General features: G+C 43.2%; 1 protein-coding gene across 1 annotated transcript in view; it reads left to right on the forward strand.

Annotated features, from left to right (window-relative positions):
• The window catches only part of ITGA2 (integrin subunit alpha 2), a 125151-nt gene that overhangs the window by 71435 nt on the left and 30723 nt on the right, over positions 1-22993 (forward strand). Inside the window, exons 14-23 of the mRNA XM_066602727.1 lie at positions 1854-2057; positions 3701-3831; positions 6616-6755; positions 7182-7336; positions 10532-10642; positions 12775-12857; positions 15608-15749; positions 16068-16160; positions 18043-18119; positions 18270-18353. Coding sequence (XP_066458824.1) covers positions 1854-2057; positions 3701-3831; positions 6616-6755; positions 7182-7336; positions 10532-10642; positions 12775-12857; positions 15608-15749; positions 16068-16160; positions 18043-18119; positions 18270-18353 — 1220 coding nt within the window. The remainder of the gene's footprint in view (positions 1-1853; positions 2058-3700; positions 3832-6615; positions 6756-7181; positions 7337-10531; positions 10643-12774; positions 12858-15607; positions 15750-16067; positions 16161-18042; positions 18120-18269; positions 18354-22993) is intronic.

The following is a 22993-nucleotide window of genomic DNA, read 5'->3' on the forward strand; positions in this document are numbered from 1 at the left end:
GGGGTGAGCTACATGGTCCTCCTGTGCTCTGTGGTCGCTGCCGCTGTGTGGACACCTGGGTGCCCTACTCTCTGCTGCAGCATCTGTAGTTACTGTAGCCTGTGCTGGAGGCTTAGGGGTGGTTTTTGCAGTTAGGCTTACATTATTGGTCTGGAGCATCAGGGTCCATTCACCCCAGAAGGTGGGGTCTTTATGGAAGGCCAACCTAATCGGGATCCTCAGACCTCTAGGTGCAATCCGATTTATTTTATAGACTACAAGGAGGCACCAATCAATAGTGTGCCTCCAAAGTGTTTCCATAGTTTTTTTAGATCAAAATTTAGATTATCAACCGAGACTACATCGGTGTCGGTTGCATCCATAAAAAGTCCCATGTCCCATCAAAATGGGTTGGCAAAGTTTGAGGATGTCCATCGTTTACATTCTTGAAGTCCTTGGCTATTGCTTTAAGGATCCTTTCCAGAACAGTGCCCCATTCTCTCCTCAAGGATTCCATATTTCGAGTCGCTCAGTCCACGAAAAAATTGAACCGGATCTCTAGACAAGGGATCCGTATAGTACGGACAAGGCAAATATGTGATGACCTGGACAGCGCCTCTGTTGATTGTAGCCAAGTGAATCTGTAGTAGTTTACAACAGAGGTGCTGTCCAGGTCATCACATATTTGCCTTGTCTCTACACCATAGGGATTGTGATTGTAAACCTTAGTGAACCATTGAGTGTGTTTCTGAAGCCACAGTGGCCCGCTGTGTATTTAAAAAGACTGAGTTGATCCTACAAGGATTATCAAGATGAGAGGCAGCACGTAGGAATGATTCTCCTTACCAGTCGTTAAATGACAGAATACATTCTTTAATCGTAGTCCACAAAAAGAGCGACGTTTCGACCAAAGTTTCTATGGTCTTTCTCAGGCAGAAGTTGATCCTACAAGGGGTGAAAGCTGAGATAGTGTTACCAAAGTTCTGAAGACAATGTTCTCCAGTTCTGAAACTATTTACCAAGCTAAAAAGACAGTACCACCAATTCTGCTGCCAAGTAAAGACTGTTATTGCTTACCGCAACATGCGTGCTGTCCCTTGAAAAACCTGCCTGAGGGGTCCCCACAAATGGTTTAAAGTAGTTTGGACATCAATCCCAGGTCTAGTTTGACCATTGTTACACCATGAAGCAGCAGAAGAGCGACGCTAAAGAGAGAGGGGACATAATAACAGATAAGAGGGGGTCCTGTGGTGAGCATGCTGCAAAGAAGCCATGTTAAAGAGAGAGGAGAAGCCTTGCTGTGTGAAGGAGGAAGCAGTGGGTTCCAGCCATTGCAAAGCGGCAGCCCTATGAGTTGTACTTTACGGGATGAGATAGTGATTATCAGTGGTTGGGTGTTTCGGGGTCCAGGCTAGGAGGTTAGCAGCAGGAGTCAAGCAGTAAAGAGTAGGGAAGACTGGGAAGTGGAAAAAGGCTTTAAAGTTGCCTTTGCTTTGGCGAGTCTTACATCCAAACTGGACGCGCAGGGCAAACAAACACAATGAAGCACGACTGTGCATAACTAACATAACCAAACCAAAGCACCGCCGCGCGTAATTAACGTAACCATGTGACTTTTTTGTTTTTTCCTTTGCTCTTGCCACTTTTCAAAAAAGCAAGTTAGGCCTAGAAAAAGAGAATGGCCTTTCTAGAGCATGCCAGAGTGCTTGGGAGTAAAACCGACAATGCCAGTCTTAGTAAATTGCTCCCTTTGTCTACACAACAGCCAGATGTCACAGGCAGTGTAATAACTTCAGTCCACTGCATAGAGAGGTAGAGGTAACTCTGTAGCCCATCATCCTAATAGTTGTGTTTATTTTTCTTCTCTTGAACAGGGAATTTTATATCAGGACAAACTTTTGGAAGGCCCTAGAAGTGTGGAGAACACCAGGTTTGGAGCAGCCATCGCTGCAGTGACAGATATCGATCTGGATGGATTTAATGATGTCATTGTTGGTGCACCCCTAGAAAACCAGAACAGCGGGGCAGTTTATATCTACAATGGTGATAAAAAAACGATAAGAACTAAATATTCCCAGGTATTCCATGTTATATCATATGAGATCAGCCTTTATGTTGTTTTCATTCCTAGGACTTTTTATTACAGATGTAGTGGAGGTAAACTACCCACAATTGTAAGGCTGGTATTGATTGATCAGTTCCTTTTGGAAAATGATAACACTTTGGCTGCCTGTAGCCACCACTAGGGGGAGCTAACTGCATATGGACTTATACAGCTGCTTTTGAATTCAATGGGGGTTTAAAGAGGTTGCCTGAGTTAAGTAAACCCCTGTCATTGGGTTCCCCATGCCTTCAAATAACAAATCAATGGTTACTCGCCTCCATCTGCTCTCCTGCTCATCTTCTGCCGCTGGCTCTTGTCTTCCTGTGACATCACTTTGCAAGCTGCAGTCACCCTGAGCCTGTCTACAAACCAACTGCAGCAGCCAATGACAGTGCTTACTGATCATGTCATTGGCCGCTACAGCAGGTTTACTGGATATCATAACAGCCTGTAAACAAAGAACTGATCCTGCAGTGAGGGTTGAGTTGGGAGTGCAGAGAGGTGAGTAACTGCTGATTTGTTATCTTAACACATGGTGGACCTGGTGATAGGGGTTTCTGACTTGGACAACCCTTTTTAACGGTGAGCTTACCCTAGTGATGAGTGCAGGAAAACACTATGGGAGAATTTAAATGGTTCCAGAGCCAGAATTCTGGTGGTAAAAAATTGCTAATTATTTATGCTGTACTTGTGCAAAAATTAATGACTTCTTAATTCTTCTCTCACTTTAGTAAAAGTGGGTGGTGCTTAGCGGAAGGGTTGAGGCCCCCCATGGTCATGTGGTCCGCCTCTATGAAAAGTATGACATTTGCATTTGTAAGAGATATAGAGCGACAACTGCTAGCCAAATTTGTCCCAGCTGCTGATATTCTTATGCCCCTACTATGAACCGCTTTGTACTACAGGGGTATTGCCCACTAGGGGTATCGTTAATGCCCCATTATATGGAATCTGATGGAACTCTTATTCTTCTGTATGTTTGAAGAATATTGAGGTACAATATAGCTGCATATAAGTTGTCCTTAGACATGAGTCCTCACAGCTCCTGGTGATCATAGCATTGTATCGTTACATAGATTTGTACCTAGACTTGTAATGATCTGGGTCTTCTCATTTAAAGGGATATTCCAGAGACTTGGTAAAATTGGCAAAATTTCCCTAACATTTCCACTTATTGCCATTATTCCAAACATCCAAGTAAATACTCAAACTAAATTTCAGTACCTTGTTTTGCTGACCTGCTTTCCAGCCAGCTTCAGATTTCTACATTGTTATTTAAAATAGCCATTGGGGAGTGCACAAACTACATTTCCCACAATGCCCTATTGTCAGTTGCTGATGCGTGCGTATTCACAACTGTACAAACTGTACCGTCATTACATAATCTGAAGGCACTGAGCATGCCTGACCAGTAAAGCAGAGAAGCTTACAGGACGTAACCATTGGATACCAATTGAAGAACTAAGCAGGGGAGGAGACCACAGGAGAAGCAATATATCTGCAGCTTTGTAAAACAAGTTTTAACATAGTGCATATAACTTTCACTGTGAATCAGCGGAATACTCCTTTAATGTATTAATACCCCTCTAAGATGTGTATGCGTTGTCCTATCTGCAGAAAATCCTTGGTTCCTCGTTCACTCCACCCCTGCAGTTTTTTGGTCGATCACTAGATGGGTACAAGGATTTAAATGGAGATACCATCACAGATGTCACTGTTGGCGCCTATGAGAAAGTCGTTCAGTTTTGGTGAGTTGTCTAATTTATTCTGAGCAAAAGGACCACACAAAATCCCGATTTGTAAATTGTTTCAAAGTAAAGGCCCATTTACACGGGATGAGTGTCGGGGAAAACGATGCCTGACACTCGTCCCCAAACATACTCGCTCCCCTGCTGCTGCACAAGAGTGAGTATCGTTAGCTCACAGCGGGACGGCTGGAGGAGACTTCTCTCTTCTCGCTCCCCCGCCCCTCTCCATTCACTAACACAATGGCAGTTCAGTACTAAACGGCTGCTATTTACACTGAACATTCATCGTTCAGTGTAAATAGCAGCCGTTCAGTACTGAACTGCTGCTGTGTTAAGTGAATTGAGAGGGGCGGGGGAGCGCGAGGAGTGAAATCTCCTCCTGCTATCTCGGTCCCCTGCTGGCTGCACTGTCAGACAGCCAGCTATAGTTGTTCCTGTGCAGCAGCACAGGAGCGAGGACACACAGGGAATAATGTCGGGCATCGTTTGCCCTACATTTGTGGTGTCCTGCAGCAACCAAGGCATGAGGTATAACACTAAGGGGCTGGCGGGGGTAGAGATGGAATTTGTCACGGTGGCTCTACCAAACTCCTGCCCCCAGAAGGACGCGTACAGCCTGAGCCAAGGCACCGCTAGGCCTCTTCCAGGCAACGCTGGGACAGCGGTTACCTGTATATGGGTGTAGTGGACTGAAACGTTGTCACTCGTGATGCCACCGTTCCTTCACACCGTTGGTCCGATGGAGAAAATAACAGAGTCCACACACGATTAAAGTTGAATACCTCAATTACTGGGAACAGGCAGTGACTGGAACTTTACTTCTTTAAAAATAAATTTCACACACCACTGCAGGAATAACAGTTGAGTAAGGTCAGGGAGAAGAAACCAGGCTTACAGTCCTAGTTATCTATATGACGCTGTTCCTGGACAGGAACGCACACTCCGGGACACAGGATGAAACCAGGCCTACAGGCTGAGTTATGTGTAAGGCTCTGCTCTTGGAAAGAACACTCCACTGACACTCACTTGTAGACAGAACACTGCACAGCGGGCTCTTTACTTCCACTCACTCAAGGTAGGTGTTCTGTGATGGGGACATCAGGATACCTCTCCTCAGCTTCCATTCTTCACTACATGAGGGTTGAAGGTACCACCTCGTGGCTGGCACTCTCTCTCTCTCAAGGCACCCAGAAGAACAGACCGCCAAAACAGAAGCCCTTTGCACACCTCTTGCAAACACATATATAGTGTAACATGACGTGATAAGACAATTTGTTACATTTTCCAGACATTCACAGACATTAACCTCTTACATGCAGATGTACAATACACATAACTAGAGACAAGACAATTTGAATAGAGCATCCACACTGAAGACATGACATGTATGACTATTATGGAGGGGACAGATATATAGACTTCGGGCCACTACACATTCGTCCCGTGTAAATGGGCTCTTACAGTCTAAAATATTTAGTATTTTCTGCTAATCCCAATGTTATTGGAAATATCAACTTGCAGCTCCTTGAACTTGATCTGCATATAATCAGTAACTTTGTAAATACTTTGTTTTACTAATTTTGTAAATACAGATCTTGTCTTTTTGCCTCATTCCTGACTCTCCTGGCTTTGGAGAACTCACCTCGTTGTACCCCCTGCTGATTCAGTATAGAGCATGCTGCCCTAATTTCTGCTGACCACAGGACATGTTTATTCCCGTCTAGAGTTTTATTCTTTCTCTTATATTTAATGGTATCATATACACTCAATGGCCACTTAATTAGAGACTCCCATCTAGTAGTGCATTGCACCTCCTTTAGGCCTTCGAATTTGCAGCACTTCATCTTGGCATTGAGTCCACTAGGTCAGGGGTCCCCAACTCCAGTACTAAGGGACCACCAACTGGTCATGTTTTCAGGATATCCTATAGTAAGAACCCCTGTGGCGATGCCTGAGGCACCGACAATAATTACAACACCTGTGCAAGACTGAGGAGATCCTGAAAACATGACCTGTTGGCGGTCCCTGAGGACTGGAGTTGAGGAACACTGCCCTAGGTGATGAAATTGTTCTGCAGGAATATTGGCCCATGTGGACAGGAAGTTTCTTGTAATTGCCACAAATTGGATGGAGGTACTGACATATTCCGAACAGCTGACAGGAAGGGGTCATAGATTCATGCTGCTTGCTCCAAATTCTGACCTCTCATCAGCATGGTGCAACATGAATCTGGATTCATCTGACTGGAAGATGTTTTTTTCACTGCTCAGTGGTCCAATTTTTGTGCTATTTTGTCCTCTGGAGTCTCTGCTTTTCCTAGACAATAATGGCACTGGAACTGGTCATCTGCTGTTATAGCCCCTCCGTGCTAAGGAATGATTAATTGTGCATTTGGCATGTGAGTTGGAGCATTGTTTTTGCTTGCTCTGCACCCCCTGTTCATCAGAATGATTTTTGACATCCTCCTCCGACCCCTTTTCTTTGATAACTTGTGTCCACAGGATCCCCTCTTGCTGGATAGTTTAACTTACTCATGCTGTTTCTGTATACTGCACTCCATTGCATAAGAAAACCCCAAAAGGTTGGCAGTGACTAGCCTAGCATCGATGACCAGGCCTTGTTAAACACGCTCAGATCGCTGAATTTTCCCATCTAATGTGGATTCACACTGAAACTAATTCTTGGAAACCTTGTCACTTGATTTTATGAAACTCCAATCGTTAAAGGGCCGGTGTCTCAAAGTGGCCATTCAGTGTACATAATGGTAACTTGTCTCCTCTTTAGGTCGCAGAGCATCGCAGATGTATCCGTGAAGGTGTCATTTAATCCCGATAAAATAGTCCTGACAAATAAGAACAGTGAGATTACAGTGAAAATGTGCTTTAGTGGCCGCTTCAGACCTGCAAACGCCAGACAACAATTCGGTGATTACTCTAATTCTCTATTTTTATTTGTGTTACTATTACTGTTATTATGATGCATTCAGTTATATTAGTCATGTAATATGTTTGACATTAATTTATTCTTACACAAAGTCCCTACAGTACATCAGTGTTGGCCCCACCCTCAACCCCACCATAATGATGTCTTCGGATTGACAATACAGAAGATGCCATTAAGTTCTCGAATTAGTGCTGTATGATATGTCAATATGATGCGTCATAAAACATTGATTAGTCCAGGAAATTAATGAACACCCCGCCTTGTGACTCTATTGAACAGAACAGATCACCATAGAGCCACAAGGGTTTGGGTTTTACATTCATACATGCCGTTCAATACGGTTGCAATATCGGTGGCCGATCAGATGCTTCGTTTTGTCTTATTTCTGCTTTTGATCTTCCATACAGTCACTATCATCTATAACGCAACACTAGATGCCGATCTTACATCATCAAGAGTAACTTCAAGGGGGCAGTTTAAGGAAAGCGGAGACCGATTCATGACTAAGGCCATTGACATCGGCACAGAGGAACGGTGCATTGAACATAGTTTTAATGTTCAGGTAGGTTGAATTCGAATATAATTATTAGGAGCTGTCGCCAAGATCATTTCTATCCAACTGCAATTAGCTTGACTTTGTTTGACCTGTCACTATCAAAACCAGTTATATTGCACTCTAAAGTACGGCCGCATTTTAGAGAAGACATAGCTTAAACATGGCCAATATGATGTACCGGGCTTGGGGAGAATTGTTCCCTGGGAGGCTTCCCTACAGCTTTACAATCACTAAAACTGTAGGTCTCTATATAGCCCATCACCCAGATGTCAGTATGGTGTTACAGTGACCTTCCAGTCAGGAGCTGAAAATTGCTAAGGAAGTCATTACCCACAGGGTATGATTACCTGCTACATATATTACCTAAGCCCTTGCTCCTTAGCTGCTTTTTACTTCTGTTTTATTAGTACAGAGCTATGGTCTGTGAGTATAGTTTAGTTACACTGCCTGATCTGATGTAGTCTGAGACACACCCCCTTCCTGCCTCCTCTGCAGCATGAACCAATGATGAGACAGGGGGTGTGTCCCAGACTACGTAAGATTAGGCACTGCCGCTAAACTATAATCAGAGATCACATACAACACACACAAACTATGATACCTCATCTAATGATTGTCAATGGGGTTTCAATGCTACCTGTGACCTATTGTGATTGTAAAAAATGAAAAACTGTTGAATTTTCAGTCGCAACTCTCTGGCAACTTTGCCATCATAGACTGCAATGCACGTTGTGTGTGACTGTGTCTTGCCTGCGATCTTTTTTTTAACAGCTAATGGCTAACGTGTGATAGCTTGTTTTTTTAGGAGTGAGCTGTAGTTTCAGTTGGTACCATTTTGGTGTACATACGACTTTTTCATGGACTTTTTATTCAATTTTTTCTTGGAAACCAGGTTATAAAAAACACGAAAGTCTGGCTTTCCACATTTTTTTCTGACAGCGTTTACCATGTGAGATAAAAAATGTGATAAATTCGACTTTTATGGATGCAACAATACAAATTTTTACTTTTTACTTTTATTGCTACAGCCAGGGCTTAATAGGAAGACACACACGGCAGGCCCCAGGCTGCAATGGTAGTCGAACGGTCTCATGCTTGCGGGCGTACGGGTGACAGAATGAACCTATCACCTGCCTAAAGCACAATAAACTAACTTATGATTCGGTTAGGGGAGGTGACAGGGAGCTGCTTGCTGCATTTTTCATACTCGCCACACGTTGGAAGAAAATCTGACTTTTCAGAGTCCCGTGTGCGTCCTCTCTGGTAGGTTTGCATCTCAGAGCGCTCTCAGATTATCATCCTGTAAGGCATTGGTGTAGCTAAGCATGGAGCTGAGTGGCAGGGTACATGACCCAAATGCTACTTGCTTAGTACGGGCCACCAGGAAACCACTTGCCTATACTAAAGTATTTGCATACAGGGCTAAGATGCCAAAGTAAATCTCTGTCTGAAGTGAAGGAAAGCCTCTGTTACAGAACACCACTATAGAGTGTATGATGCCTCTGGCTGTCATTTATTAGGTTTAATATATTATTTCCGCAGCAGATATCCCACTTTCTGCCGTATGCATGCGACTGACAGATGGATGTGGTCAATAATGAAGCCTCTAGTTGCTTCACTGAGTTACTCGTTTCAGGCCTTTTGGCTCTGAATGACGTCTTATTGTGGAATCGTCTCTGAGCCAACCAGACTATTCAGTATTTCCACAGTATACAGATGTGCGGCATTCGCTGGCAGCGTTCTGGTTAGCGCTTCAAGAATAACCTCATTGCCTCTAGTGCTGCTATAATTATAACACCATAATAAAAGAGGCAACGACGCTGCTACCAATTTTGATGAATCTAGACAGGAAGGAGGAAGAATAAGCATTAACAAGCCCCCCCATCAACCACATCAAAAGTGTAACCCCCCCCATCCTCCAAAATAAGAAGCACAATGTTCATCACATCAGTAAATAAAAGTCTTATCTGATTCTATTAAAAGCTGTATAACAGTCAATAGGGGAAACTATTTTGTCCAGTTTTTCCAAATCCCAAAACTTGCGTGTATGACTACTTTATCAGAGGCACCGGCTCTTTCACGACTGGAGCAATAGTATGAAGAGTATACAGAGAATGGCGTGAATGAGGAAAATCATCCAGTGAAAGAAGATCCTATGGATGTAATTACCTTGTCAGCAAAGGGGTCAGAAGAGGATGTCAAGAATCGTTCAGATGAACAGCCAAGCAAAGTGCAGCTAAATACAATGCTAGTGCTCCAACTTATGTGTCTGAATGCCAACTTGTTGTTCCTCAGCATGGATAGACGATAACAGACTAGTAGTTCCAGCGCCATTATTGTCTAACAGAAAATCACTGAGCAGTGGAAAAACATCACCTGGTTAAATGAATCCAGATTTCTGTTGCCTCATGCTGATGGGAGGGTCAAAATTTGGCACAAGCAGCATGAATCGATGAACTCTTCCTGTCAGTTGATCAGAACATGTCTGTAACTCCATCTAATTTGACTTCAAAGAAGCTTTCTGTCCAAATGGGCCAACATTTTTCAGAACACTTCAACACCTAGTGGAATCTACGCCATGATGAATTGCTAAAGTACGAAAGGCCAAAGGAGGTCCAACATAGTGTTGCTCTGCGTGCTCGGCAGGGCGATGAAATCAGGTCGTTTTTTTGCCTAATTCGAATTAGACCATTATGATCTAATTTTTAGCAAAAGTTGCCAAAATATTGGCTCTCTGCTTAGAACAGAAATGACGTTGTGTTGGCATGGTGCCACTGCCTTGCAGAGCTGGAGTTCTAGGATTGGACCTTGATGAGTATTTGAACCTGGGACTCTGCCACTTCAAGGCAGCAGTGCCAACCACTGGGCTTTCACCACTACTACAACTGTTCAAGGAGGCCAAATTAGAGAACCCGATGTTTACTCTTATTGATTTTAATGTCGGAATCGGCAGTCCAGATTCACAATTATTTGTTAAAATCAAGTCGGTCACTCCCAGCCTGAATATTTCAATAATCACTCAACACTAGTCCGACGCACTACTAGATGTGTGTCTCTAATGAGATGTCCGTTTAGTGTATTTTAGACATGGCAGAGAGCACTGCGTTTAAAACCGACATTTATCTTTGCTGCCTTTGACAATTGCTTCTATCAATGGCCGGGGCTAATGTTTATGTAAAAAGTGCTTATTTCTATTACCAGGAGACCTCCGACTCCGAGAACCCCCTGGCGTTGCGCATTAATATTGCTGCCCAGAAACCAGATAGCAGCCCTGTCTTAAATCCTTATTCGTCAGGCTCAAGTGAATGGTTTGTAAGTATGAAAGGAGTAAAATAGCAATGTATCATCCATAAGCCGAGAGCCATGCTTCCCTTCCCTGCCTTTCTGAAACAACAACTCCTAGCCGGGTATGTGGTGCAGATGGCACTGAGGGCTGCCAGGGTTTACCATAGCTGATTAGTGTATCCCCGACAGCAGCCCTCGACCAGCCCTCCGTACACAAGAGCTGATTACTGCCACAAAGGCAGGTCTCCAGCTTTATAATACAATGAAATGGCCTAAAGGGTGTGCAAACTCTTGCAACTATTTTATTGGTAAAATACATATTAAATAAGAAATGAAACAATTTAGCAAATAGTTTTGAATAGAAATGTCCTACTATTTTGTGCCTACAGCACCTATGCCAATTTGTGTATTTCCAAGGTTATAGACTTCAAGCAAACCTGATTATTTAGATCCTGCGGTTACCGCATTTTTCAGATTTTAAGAAGCACCTACAACAGAAAATAAGATAAAAATATTTTATACTAATTAAAACTTCACTGGTGGGTTAAAGAAGTGGAAGGTTTAGTTTCACATGGACTAGGATAGCTGCAGTGGCCCCATAGTAATTGTGCCTCTTCTCAATGACCCCTGTAGTAATTGTGCCCCCTCCTAATTGCCCTAGTAGTAACAGTGGCCTCCAGCGGTCCCAGTAGTAGTGTGGTCTCCTGTAGTCCTAGTAGTAACAGTAGTCTCCAGTGGTCCCAGTAGTAACAGTGGCCTTCAGCGGCCCCAGTAGTAATGGTGGCTCTCAGCAGTCCCAGTAGAAATTGTGGCGCCCAGCAGTCCCAGTAGTAATAGTACCCCCAGTGGCCTCCAGTAGTAGTAATAACCTTCAGTGCCCCCAGTGGTAATAGTGCTCCCAGTAGTAAAAGTAACCCCAGTAGTAGTAGTGGCCTCCAGAGGTCCCAGTATTAATGGTGGCTCCCAGCGGTCCCAGTATTAATGGTGGCCCCCAGAGGTCCCAGTATTAATGGTGGCTCCCAGCAGTCCCAGTAGTAATGGTGGCCCCCAGCAGTCCCAGTAGTAATAGTACCCCAGTGGCCTCCAGTAGTAGTAATGGCCTTCAGTGCCCCACAGTGGTAATAGTGCTCCCAGTAGTAAAAGTAACCCCAGTAGTAGTAGTGGCCTCCAGAGGTCCCAGTATTAATGGTGGCTCCCAGAGGTCCCAGTATTAATGGTGGCTCCCAGCAGTCCCAGTAGTAATAGTACCGCTGTGGCCTCCAGTAGTAGTAATGGCCTTCAGTTCCCCCAGTGGTAATAGTTCTCCTAGCAGTAAAAGTAACCACAGTAGTAATAGTGCCCCCTGTTCCTCCAGTTGGGCAGTAACCCCACCAGAAAATACTTTACCTCAGTCCATAGCCCTTGTGCAGCTGCCATTGACCAAAGACTCTGACCCCTCCCTCGGTTTTTGTGTTACTGCATGTCCATACGCAGTACAGACATGGCAGAAGTGGTCAGAAATCACAGTCCACGCAAAAGCGCTATGCTTGATCATTATGGAAGAGGTCAGACGGGTCTGGCACTGCCAGTCCCTCCTAACATCGGAATAAAAGAAGCACACACTTTTTAGCAAGATTTTTTTCTTGTTAAAAAGTTTATATTTTAGTCCAAAAAATGCAGTCTGTTTTAAGATCCTTTTAGACAAGCTCTTGGCTCACTATAACGAGTGCTGCTTAACGTGCACTCTGGTGCTTGTTTCCCATAGGCTGGCTGTACATCTCCCTGTTTACATGAGTAGATTTAACCCTGAAGAGCTAGCAGTTTTATGCTGGCTGAAACTGAATGATCAGCCAATGAACAAGCTGATTGTTGGTCCATTATATTGCCCTATTGTCAACCAATGGACCTGAGTGGTGCTGTTTCTGGGTCATCTGTTCTACTTTCTTACACTCAAGCAAGGGCGTAACTATAGAGGATGCAGGGGATGCGGTTGCACCCGGGCCCAAGAGCCTTAGGGGGCCCATAAGGCCTCACTTCTCCATATAGGGAGCCGAGTACTATGAATAAAGCATTGTAGTTGGGGGCACTGTTACAGGTTTTGCATAGGGGCCCAGAAGCTTCAAGTTACGCCTCTGCACCCAAATGTTAATTTGGCATGTTTCTTATACTTTTCACAACAGGTTCCTTTTCAAAAAGATTGCGGTGATGATAAAGTTTGTCATTCAGATCTTTCCCTAAAAGTGGTGCAGAAACCTGATGATCAGTAAGTTCAGTTTTGTCTTTGCATTAGCTGAATGGGTTTTCTGGTCCAAATCTATTGATGACTTATGGGCTTCTACCCACTAGCGTTTTTTTTATGCTGCGATATTGCTGCATTCTTTTCAATGGGACTTTCTAATGTTAAAATTACATCCCACAAAAATCGCAAAAGCGCAAACTTGCGATTTTTGTGCGATGCAATATTAACATTAGAAAGTCTCATTGAAAAAAATGCAGCGATATCGCAGTGTTAAAAAAAAAATGCTAGTGGGTAGAAGCCCTTATCCTCAGAATAAGTTATCAATAGCAGATCAGCAGGAATCTTGGGCTGCTTATGTGAAGATGTTTGCGACCTGCCGAAAATCTTCTCCAGTGGCCAGCTGTGGTAGTGCAGCTCTCTCCCACTGAAGAGATCAGTAGAGATGCACTACCAGAGATGAAGATGCCATGAAATCCCTGGGGGCCGGACAGCTTATTTATCATTATAGCACATTGGTGCAAATTACTTTAATTATTATTTATTATTTTACTATAATTTTTTTTATGCCGGTCTAAGTAAAGAGGACATTTGGAGTTGTTTTTGCCCAATTTAATTAAAGGCGCACACCTCTATGGGTAGCCACAGATTTGCACTAAAATTTGCACTCTTTTCTTCTATTTGAGTTAATAAATGTATCTTAAGCACTTCAGGACCACCCATAGACAATAAATGTCCTTATCTATTTTTGCAGGGACATTTTAAAAGGCCCTTGCAGAGAATCCTCCTGGAGTCCTCCAATGTGCAGGAGCTCCTTGATCTGAGAGTCTAATGACAGGACAGTAGAGAGTAGAGAACTCCTTTAACTTTTGGCACAACACACACAAAAGATGTTCCCCAGGTTTCCCCATACCCAGGTACCTCCATTTGATGTGAAGGTGGAGTAGCGTGATTCATCACTCCATAGAACATTCTTCCATTCCAGAATTGTCTTATGACGCTCCTTGCACGAGTGTAGATGGGCTAATGCAATTTGCTTCTTGATGACAGCTTGTGTGCAGCAGCATTACCCATATATCCAATAGCATGCAGTCGCCGTCACAATCTATGGCTGACCTTGCAAGGGGCTGCGTCTTATGTAGGACACGTTTAGGACACGTGACATGCTAATAAGACATGATCCATTCTGATAGAGGTGTCCAAATACTCTTAGTAGAATATTGTATGGTTGACCAGCACACAATGGATTCCTGGTATGTAACTTTATTGAAGACATATATTAAAATTCATAATTTCAAAGCCAGAGGTATAGCACAACGGTTACGTATTTCACACATATGTGTTGTCCTTAATCTGTCTTGCTCTATGATTAAGGACATTATATCTGTCCAAAATGTGTAAGCCTTGCCATACTTCCGGTTTTGGAATTCTGGATTTTAACATGTTTCTTCAATAAAGTTACGAGTGTTGAATCCACTGTGTGCCGGACAACCTGTTTCCCTTTACCTATGTATCGTTCACCTGGCTGCGGTAAGTCCTTCGCATTGAATGTGGTTCCTGCCTGGGCGGTGAGCTGTGCGTCTTCTGACCTATTGGGGTTTATTAACCCTTTCCAATCCACTGTCTGACCTCTGAAGACATTATGATTTAAGGCTGTACAGCTCCGATGTTGGAAGACGTCCGTCAGGGTTCTCTTACTGTATATTGCCAGCCTCTCTGCTGTCGGAGCCTATCCAACGTGTCACCTCATGCAGTACTGGCTTTAGCCAGCAGATAGCGCCATTGTATAATGGCAGAAAAAGAGTAAGCCCCCTAGGAAAACCAGGATACAAATTGGATTGGAAAGGGTTAAGGCCTGTGCACCACATTTCTGGCAAGCCATGCTTGCACATAAATTTTCCACTATTTGGCCTTTTTCCAAACCTGTTGCCACTTTTCTAAAAAGTGGGTGTGGCCTGGTCAGAGGATGGGGACAATCAAGACTAGATAATTCTACTATAATTTATTCTATAAACCAGCTTAAATTATATCACAAAGCTGCCCCAGTTCATAGTTGGCAGAAATTAGATTTTTTTGTGTGCACAGAATGGCCAGAGATACGACAAATTTACTCTTATTCCATTGGATACTTCTCTAGGACCATTGCATGAAATGCCAATCTATAGTAAATGTAACCCCTTTATGACCACAATATGCTTTTTTTTACTGACCTCACTAATGGACTTTAAACCTGCATATACATCTTTTTAAGGTGTTGGCTTGACTGACTACTGATAGCCAGGAACGAAGAACCCTGTCCTTTACCTTTAACCCCTCCGCCCCCTTCAGAAAAATAAAAATGTAATAAAAATTCTACGACATATTACATGTACCCCAGAATGGTGCCATTAAAATATACAGCTTGCTCCAACCCCCCAAAAGAAAAAAAACAAGCCCTCGCATGGATATGTCAACGCGTTATGGCTTTCGCAGTATGACAATGAAAATTGTTTAGTCCTTAAGGCAAAAAATAGACTGATCACAAAAGGGTTAAGCTGTTATAAGTGCACAAAGGCCAAGTTGGGTGAAGGCACCCTAGTCCAACATTGCAGCTGTGCAGTAGTATTGCCTGCAGTCCATTGAAAACACAGGCAACGCAGCTCTACTGCACTGACTATTCAAGAACATCTCAGTCCTGCTACATCTGTATCCTATTACACACCAACATGTTACCACTGATAAGCCTGGATGAGTTATTGCATGTAGTCTTATAATTAGCGATACATTCCTTCCTGTAGGAAACGACCGTACATCGTCAGTGACAAAAACAGACGGCTGATGTTCCAAGTAACGCTGATGAATAAAAAGGAAAACGCTTATAACACAAAGCTGATGGCCGTTTTCTCAGAAAACCTTTTCTTTGCATCATCAACTTCTCCAGTGAGTAAATATTTGCATGTTTTGACTATGGAATAGGTAGGAGGCTGTGTAGACTTGTGCAACCATCTTTTATTGTGCCCAAGCATCTGAAACAAAAATACAGTTAAGCAAACTTTTCAAAAGTTTATTTCGGCCCATTCGCCAAATTTCGTGAAAAAGGTTGGTTCAAATGTGATGGTGGTTCAATGGATAGCACTGTTGCCTTATCAGACTAAGTGGTCATTCAGTGTATGTCCATCCATTCATGCAGTTGTTTCAGAAGTGATATTTCATGGTTTTGACATTCATTCTGTGCTGACACAATTACTTGTGTTGCAGAGTGATGGAACAGAAGTTTTGTGCCAAGTTGGCAGTATTCAGGGATCTATCAGCTGTCAGGTGGGATTCCCTTTCCTGAAGGACCAGCAAAAGGTATTTTAAAGTTACTAATATTAGAAGAGAACTAATAATTTTAATGTGCCTTATAAACAAAAAAAATCCTCAGTAAATCGTGCTCACATGTCCAAAAGTTAATTTTAGTTGTGTCCCTTTCTAAAATAAAAGCTGAGAATCCTTGGCTGTCATGATAACTCTCTCGGGGAGCGTCACCCAACTTATCCGGAATCCTGAAGAATAAATCTGTTGTATGAAGAGGTACCTAAAAGAAACAGGACTCTTCTTCTGGTGGATGGGGCGTTATTAGTAGAGGCTTTTGTTACTAGGTGAATGTCTGTGGAACACTCCTGAGGTGGGATGTCTGCCGGCATTGTTGGAGAAGGTTGTGTTCGGCTCCAGTGGGTTTTTTTGTCTACTAAGTTGTTCAGTTTTTCACCTATTTTGTGATGGCCGATTCATACAAACAACGTGCAGCTGTGAAACGTTGCTTCGTTTTCCACTGCACAAGTCGTCCATAAAAAAAGTTGCATGCAGCAAGATGAATATGAAGCATGAGACAAGGATGTCATACTGTTTTTCTATCAAAAATTGCTTAACGCTCAGCACTGAGTGGTAACTGGTTCTTCCACCATGACAATGCATCTGTCCACACAGGCTGAGTATCCTTTCTTTGGGTCATTGTTCCCTTTACCATGGTGGCAGGAAAAAAGAGTTGGGTCTAATGGCTGGGGTCTGGCAAAGTTATGTTCACAGGGCGCTGATGGCAGTTTTCGATGAACTGAGTCTACAACAGAATAGGTGGGCGAGAGCTCCGTGGGTGGGCAGTGACGTTCCTTACTCATGTTGAATATTTCAGAAGTTTTATTAACAGTATAACTGAGAGTGCTGGTTCTGCTGTATAATAAACAATAAAGTCCTCCTGCGCTAGGAGTTCCGAAAGTGAGTGACCAACAAAGTTCACAGTAGGTGGAAGTCGAACACAGAGACTGCTCATTGGCACTAGCCAAAAGTCTCAGTAAACTAGGGTTGTAACCAATTATAGATTTATCAGTAGTGGATACCACTGATGTGATTGAAGGCTCACTTACAAAATCCTGGATGTCAACTTCTTGTGTGCAGTTGTGCAATCCTGGATCTCAGTGAGGAGAGACATTTGCCGGGTTCCGGCCATTCAGAAAAAGAGCTGAGATGCTGTGTGCTGGGGCCCCTCCGGGAACATTTGCAGGTATCAAGCAGCATTTACTCTCAGGGCAGGTGGCTCTGATGTCCCATAGGGGGCCAAGTCGCACAAGCAGGCTCCCTGTCTTCGTCTTTACACACTCGCTGCTAGCCTCCCTCTGCTTCTGGCCGATTACAGACCAGAGAGTTCTTAAACCACAAGGGGAGTAGTGCTAACGCTCAGCAATTCCTTCTGTCCCCCCAGTCCGCTACACCTTTATATCATTAAAGTCATATTACACATCTCATCAACATAACCCCAGAACTTTTCCTCCTTACAAATGTTCATCCCTGTCTGTTGAACTAGAGGAGATCTGATTATATCTGATGGCCTGGCTGCAGATGAGGGACTTTTTTATGTGTTTGGAGTAGAAGTTGTCCCATTTGAGCTACTGTGTGTGGGCCAATCGGCAGGACTTCGGTACAGGGATGTCAGTATTGAATTGATTAGAATTACTGATAGTATTATTGTAATAGTCCTGGAAGGGAAGTGAGGAAGGGGTAAATATCCATTATTTATGGTGATCAGTTGAGAATATGGTTTAGTATCTAATATTCTTGGAGGTCTAGGGTGGTTTAGTGGCTAACAACTAAAAGCGTTGTGCCTAGCTATAAAGTTATTACCCAATCAATGTTACATTATTATACAACTGAGTAGGATTTTACAGATAGTTCTCCTGACTGCTTATCTCATTTCCAGGTTACATTTGACATTGGGTTCGATTTCAACCTCAAGTATCTTCAGGATAAAGCTTACATCTCCTTCCAGGCCACAAGGTACAGTTATCTGAGGGTTGTTACTGATGTAGACTTGTGCCAAGCTTTATGGCTTGTTTTGGGTTAGAAAAAAAAGATATGAGTATAAACAATGCTTTTAAATGTATTCTCCCATCTACACACAGTAACTCAAACTTCATTTTATTACAGTGAAAGTTCTGAAGATTTTGCACGAGACAATGCAGTGAATATATCCATCCCTGTGAAGTACGACACCGAGATGCACTTCACAAGGTACATTAAATCTTGAATGTTGTATCCGGTACATACTGGGGTATTGGCTGCCGCCTCATTCCAACCAATTGCAGGTTACATTTACACAGGTTGCAGAATTGCTTTAGGCAATCATCGCAATTTCCACCAGAATATATACTTCTTGGTAACATCCCATGTGACAGCAGGAATGGTGTTTATATTAGTTGCCAATCAGAAAACGATATACCAGCTGATAAGAAATGTTAACAGCTTGCCGAATACGATCATTCAAGGATCTTCTTGGGGACTCTTCATGTGATTTTTTTGTTATATTAGGATATTTTTGGATGGGCCAATAGTCACCCAAGTAATCACTCAAGAGCGATTTACAGGCAACTGTCATCCCTTGTAAACACAGGACCCAACAAGGCAGGTGATTGAGAATCGCTCACTTGTGAGAGCCACTTGGTTTTCAGCTCACCTAAAAACCAAGCAACTGTCGGCCCTATCATATATGAATGACTAGAGGCGGCCAGAAGAGATCTCCAGCGTGTTGTGCCTCCATTCAGTGAGCGATTATAGCTTCTGTGTAAAAGCACATGAACTAATCATTTGGAAAAAATGTTGGGCGCTTAAACACAAAACACTTGTCCTGTGTAAGAATTCCCTTAGGGTAAAGTGGATGCTCCAAGAAGACAATTCCTATCTATATGCCCTTTTAGGGCATTAATATGTCATAGAGCAAAGTCCCCCACAAAGAACCACCCTTTATGACTTGGAATGGAGAGCCATTCTGTAAGAGGCATAAAGTATACAAAAAGTGCCTCAGGTTATACACCAGGCTAATTAACAATAAATTAACAGCAAATTGCCAAGATGGTAAGAACCCCCTCCTGGTTGAATACCCTCATTAAAATGTAACTTTTATTGAACTAAATTAAAATACTAAGAGGCATAGAAATTAAAAATATAAACCCCTGCATAGCAAACCCGAAAGCTTTAAGCCACCTATAATGTATATCATTCAATACTGCTGCAATTTTGGTGTTGACCATGCTATAAGAGTGACTCCCATTCTGGTAGGCTTGAGTATCCTTGTATTACTTGGACATAATGTTGCTCATCATGATCAGCTCGGCAATTACAATCAGGCAGATTTTTGCTAAATTGTATCAAATCATTCTGATCCAATTTTTAGCAAAAATCGCCAAAATATCAGCTTTCTGCTTTGAGCAGAAGGACAGATGTGTTGGCTTGGTGCTGCTGCCTTGCAGTGCTGAAGTTCTAAATTCGAATCTGACCTTGATGGGAATTTGGGTCTGGGATGATAACGCTACGGGGCAGCAATGCTGACCACTGGACCGTTGCCATCTCCGCTGTTGTTCAAGGGTCTTTTTGGAGGTCAAATTAAGAACCCAATTTGTACTCCCATTTATTTTAATGGAAGTCAGAATCAGGAGTCACTTTTCATCATTATTTTTTAAAATCTGGTCAGTCACTCCCAACTCAATTATTTCAAGAATCGCTCGACACTACTAGGATTATAATGTGGATACTAGATTTCCGCTTAAGGAAAAATGTCTGGTGGCTTTGCCTGGACAAATCAGCTGTTTGTTAAGAGTGTTAGGTGTGTGGCAATCAGCTGATCACCCTGGGGGCTGCATCCTGAAAGGGCTCATCTCTAATGGGATCAACACATTGACTTCTGATAATCATGCAATGAACCTTAAACAGAATTTCTTGAATACCCATGGATGGATAGACTATGAATATGTGATCATTGGGGGTCTGAGACTGACCTCCCCAAACTTAGTGAACAGTGAAACTAATTGGTCCCCCTTCCACATTTCTTAGTCACAATGGCACGTCCGTGCATGCGGTTGTGCTTGATAATGCAGCTTCGCCCTATCTGGAGTAGAACTGCTAAGGACAGGCCAGCAATGTACGGGAACTATATAATAGACAATTGACCTTGGCGGATCAATGGATTCCTTTATATGGGTTAAAAGCCTTTGGAGAAAATATTTTTTCTAAACAATAGGTAATTGATGGCATTACAAGACACAAGAGATTTGACTCCAATAAACATTATGATAAAAGAAATGTAAACCAAAATGTGGAGACACACCAAATGTACTGAACAGATTACAATAAATGAACTGTCCTGAGGGAATGTCCTACAGCTTGTACAGTATTTTCACCTTTGGCTACTTGTACATTAGTACAACCAACACATAAAGCACAAGAAGTCGTCAGTGACATAATAGAGAGGGTCATCGTTATGCAGGATAAGGAGAGTAAAGACCCTCATACACAAAAGAGCAAGGCTGGCTAAACCCACCGATTTCAGTTGGACTGGTAGGCTATATTATGTGTATGCAAGTTATGCGACTCGGACAGATGGTATCAGGGCAAAGAAGCATTGGGAATGTTGAATTTCAACACCCAGTCCTTTTGATCTGGAGAGAGATAAGCCACCACCAGAGGTGTCTGTCAGCAGCTTACTCTCCTATCCCCATTTAGAACACATGCATGCTCCGCCAAGTGTGGATGAGTATGGGGGAATCAGGAATAATGGCTGTAGGCTGAACGAGCTATTGAAGGTATACAGGCATCTTAAAATGACCACCTGTTATTGGCCATACATGATGGCTGCCACAATTTCCTAACCACTTAATGCACACTGTACACTACTCAAATTGGTCAGCATTGATCATGTGATCAGCCCTGGCCAGTCAAAGGACATAGTATAGTGCATTGGTAGTCTAACGTTACACTGTGAGGAATAGGCAGTCTGTAGATTGTGTTGGCCTTCTTGGATGTCCAGAAATGAGCCCAAAACCGGTGGATCAGAAGGCCGAAAAGAACACCTGCAGGTAATATACCCCCTGCTCATCTGGTCGTGGGACAGAATTTTGTCCCGAAACTGGAGGGATGCTTTAGGATTTGCAGCTAAGCTTTCCCTTTGTTTGCTGCCTTAGCCCAGTATCTGAACAGCTTGGTCAAGGCAAAGTGGCTTGTTGGAGCCATACTTGGTACCCATGACACATGCCCCAGCTATGTCCCTGCAGATCCTCCTAAGTTATGTTGTTAACGTTGCACACAGAAGTGATACTATTAGTAAATTCCAATCACCATATTGGCTTTAAATCCATGTTCAAATGGTGATGCCTTCAGCTGGAACTTTGGAACCCATCACTCTGTCAGTGGGCAGCAGTACTTTCACAGGAGCCATTGCCTGCCTGTGTCTGCGCCTAGGCACGGTAATGGGTTCCAAAAAACAGAGTCCCTGTGCAAGAGGAGCATATAGGTCCTTCCCTCTGCGAAAGCTAATCATGGAGCATCTATTTAGTATGTATCTGAGTGAACGAGCAATGTCACAGTTTGCTCAGGCAATTAGTTTAGACACACAGATAAATTCTTTCTTTTTTTGTAACCGGATCATTCAGTCGTTTGGTCATTGTACCAATGAATGAGAATAAATGAACAATGTTTAAACCAAACAATTAGCGAATGAGCAATAATTGTTATGCCTGCGTGAAATGAACGATAAGCGAACTAATTATTGTTCAATTGTTGGCCGTGTTTACACTGAACGATTATCGTTCATTTTCACTTGTTTAAATGATTTTTTGAACAATAATCATCAGCATAAAAGGGGCTTTACTTAGATGTAATTCATTAGACAATAGAAGGCTGCTATTAATGTAGCAGTCATCCCCCCTTATCTACTGAACCTCCATGCAGTTCTACAGGTTGCACATATGGTATGTCTGCCTTTAACTCCATGGGCTGTGTGTAATACACTTTGGCTCAATTTAATTGAATGGGACTAATGTTGAGCGAACCAAACCAGTGGAACACTATTTTAGGCAAAACTTTACAAAAAGTTTTTTTTAGCAAAGTTCTAGCCGAAACAGGGTTCTGCTGATTCGGTTCACTCAATAGTAATCCTGAACACTGCTGTATAACACTAAGGGCTCATGTCCACGGGCAAAATAAGAATTAAAATCCGCAGCGGATTTTAACTCTTCTCCTGCCCGCGGATCCGCACCCCATAGGGATGCATTGACCACCCGCAGGGTAGATAAATACCCGCGGATGGTCAATAAAAGGGATTTAAAAAAAAAATGGAGCATGAAAAAATCTGGACCATGCTCCATTTTCATGCGGGTCTCCCGCGGGGATGGCTCCCGCGGGCTTCTATTGAAGCCTATGGAAGCTGTCCGGATCCGCGGGAGACCTAAAATAGGAATTTACTCACACTCTCCGTTTCTTCTCTTCGCGGCGGCGCCATCTTCTCTCCGTCGCGGCCGGATCTTTTTTCTTCGAGACGGCGCATGCGCGGGGAACGTCACCGACGTCATCATGCGCATCCGCCGGGCCGAAGAAAGAAGATCCGGCCGCGACGCAGAGAAGATGGCGCCGCCGCGAAGAGAAGAAACGGAGCAGATGGGAGGTGAATTTATTCTTATTTATTCTGATTTTCAGCGCTCATGTCCGCGGGGCAGGAGGGACCCGCTGCAGATTCTCCATGGAGAATCCGGAGCAGGCCTGATTTTCCCCGTGGACATGAGGCCTAAGAGCCACAGATGCCCTGTGTAACGCTTTCAGAGTGTTGTATAAGACTTTCATGATTCTTAGATAGTGTTATACACCAGTTGTAGTGGTTTTAGTGA

Source organism: Eleutherodactylus coqui, chromosome 5 (genome assembly GCF_035609145.1).
Source record: "Eleutherodactylus coqui strain aEleCoq1 chromosome 5, aEleCoq1.hap1, whole genome shotgun sequence".
Taxonomy (NCBI): domain Eukaryota; kingdom Metazoa; phylum Chordata; class Amphibia; order Anura; family Eleutherodactylidae; genus Eleutherodactylus; species Eleutherodactylus coqui.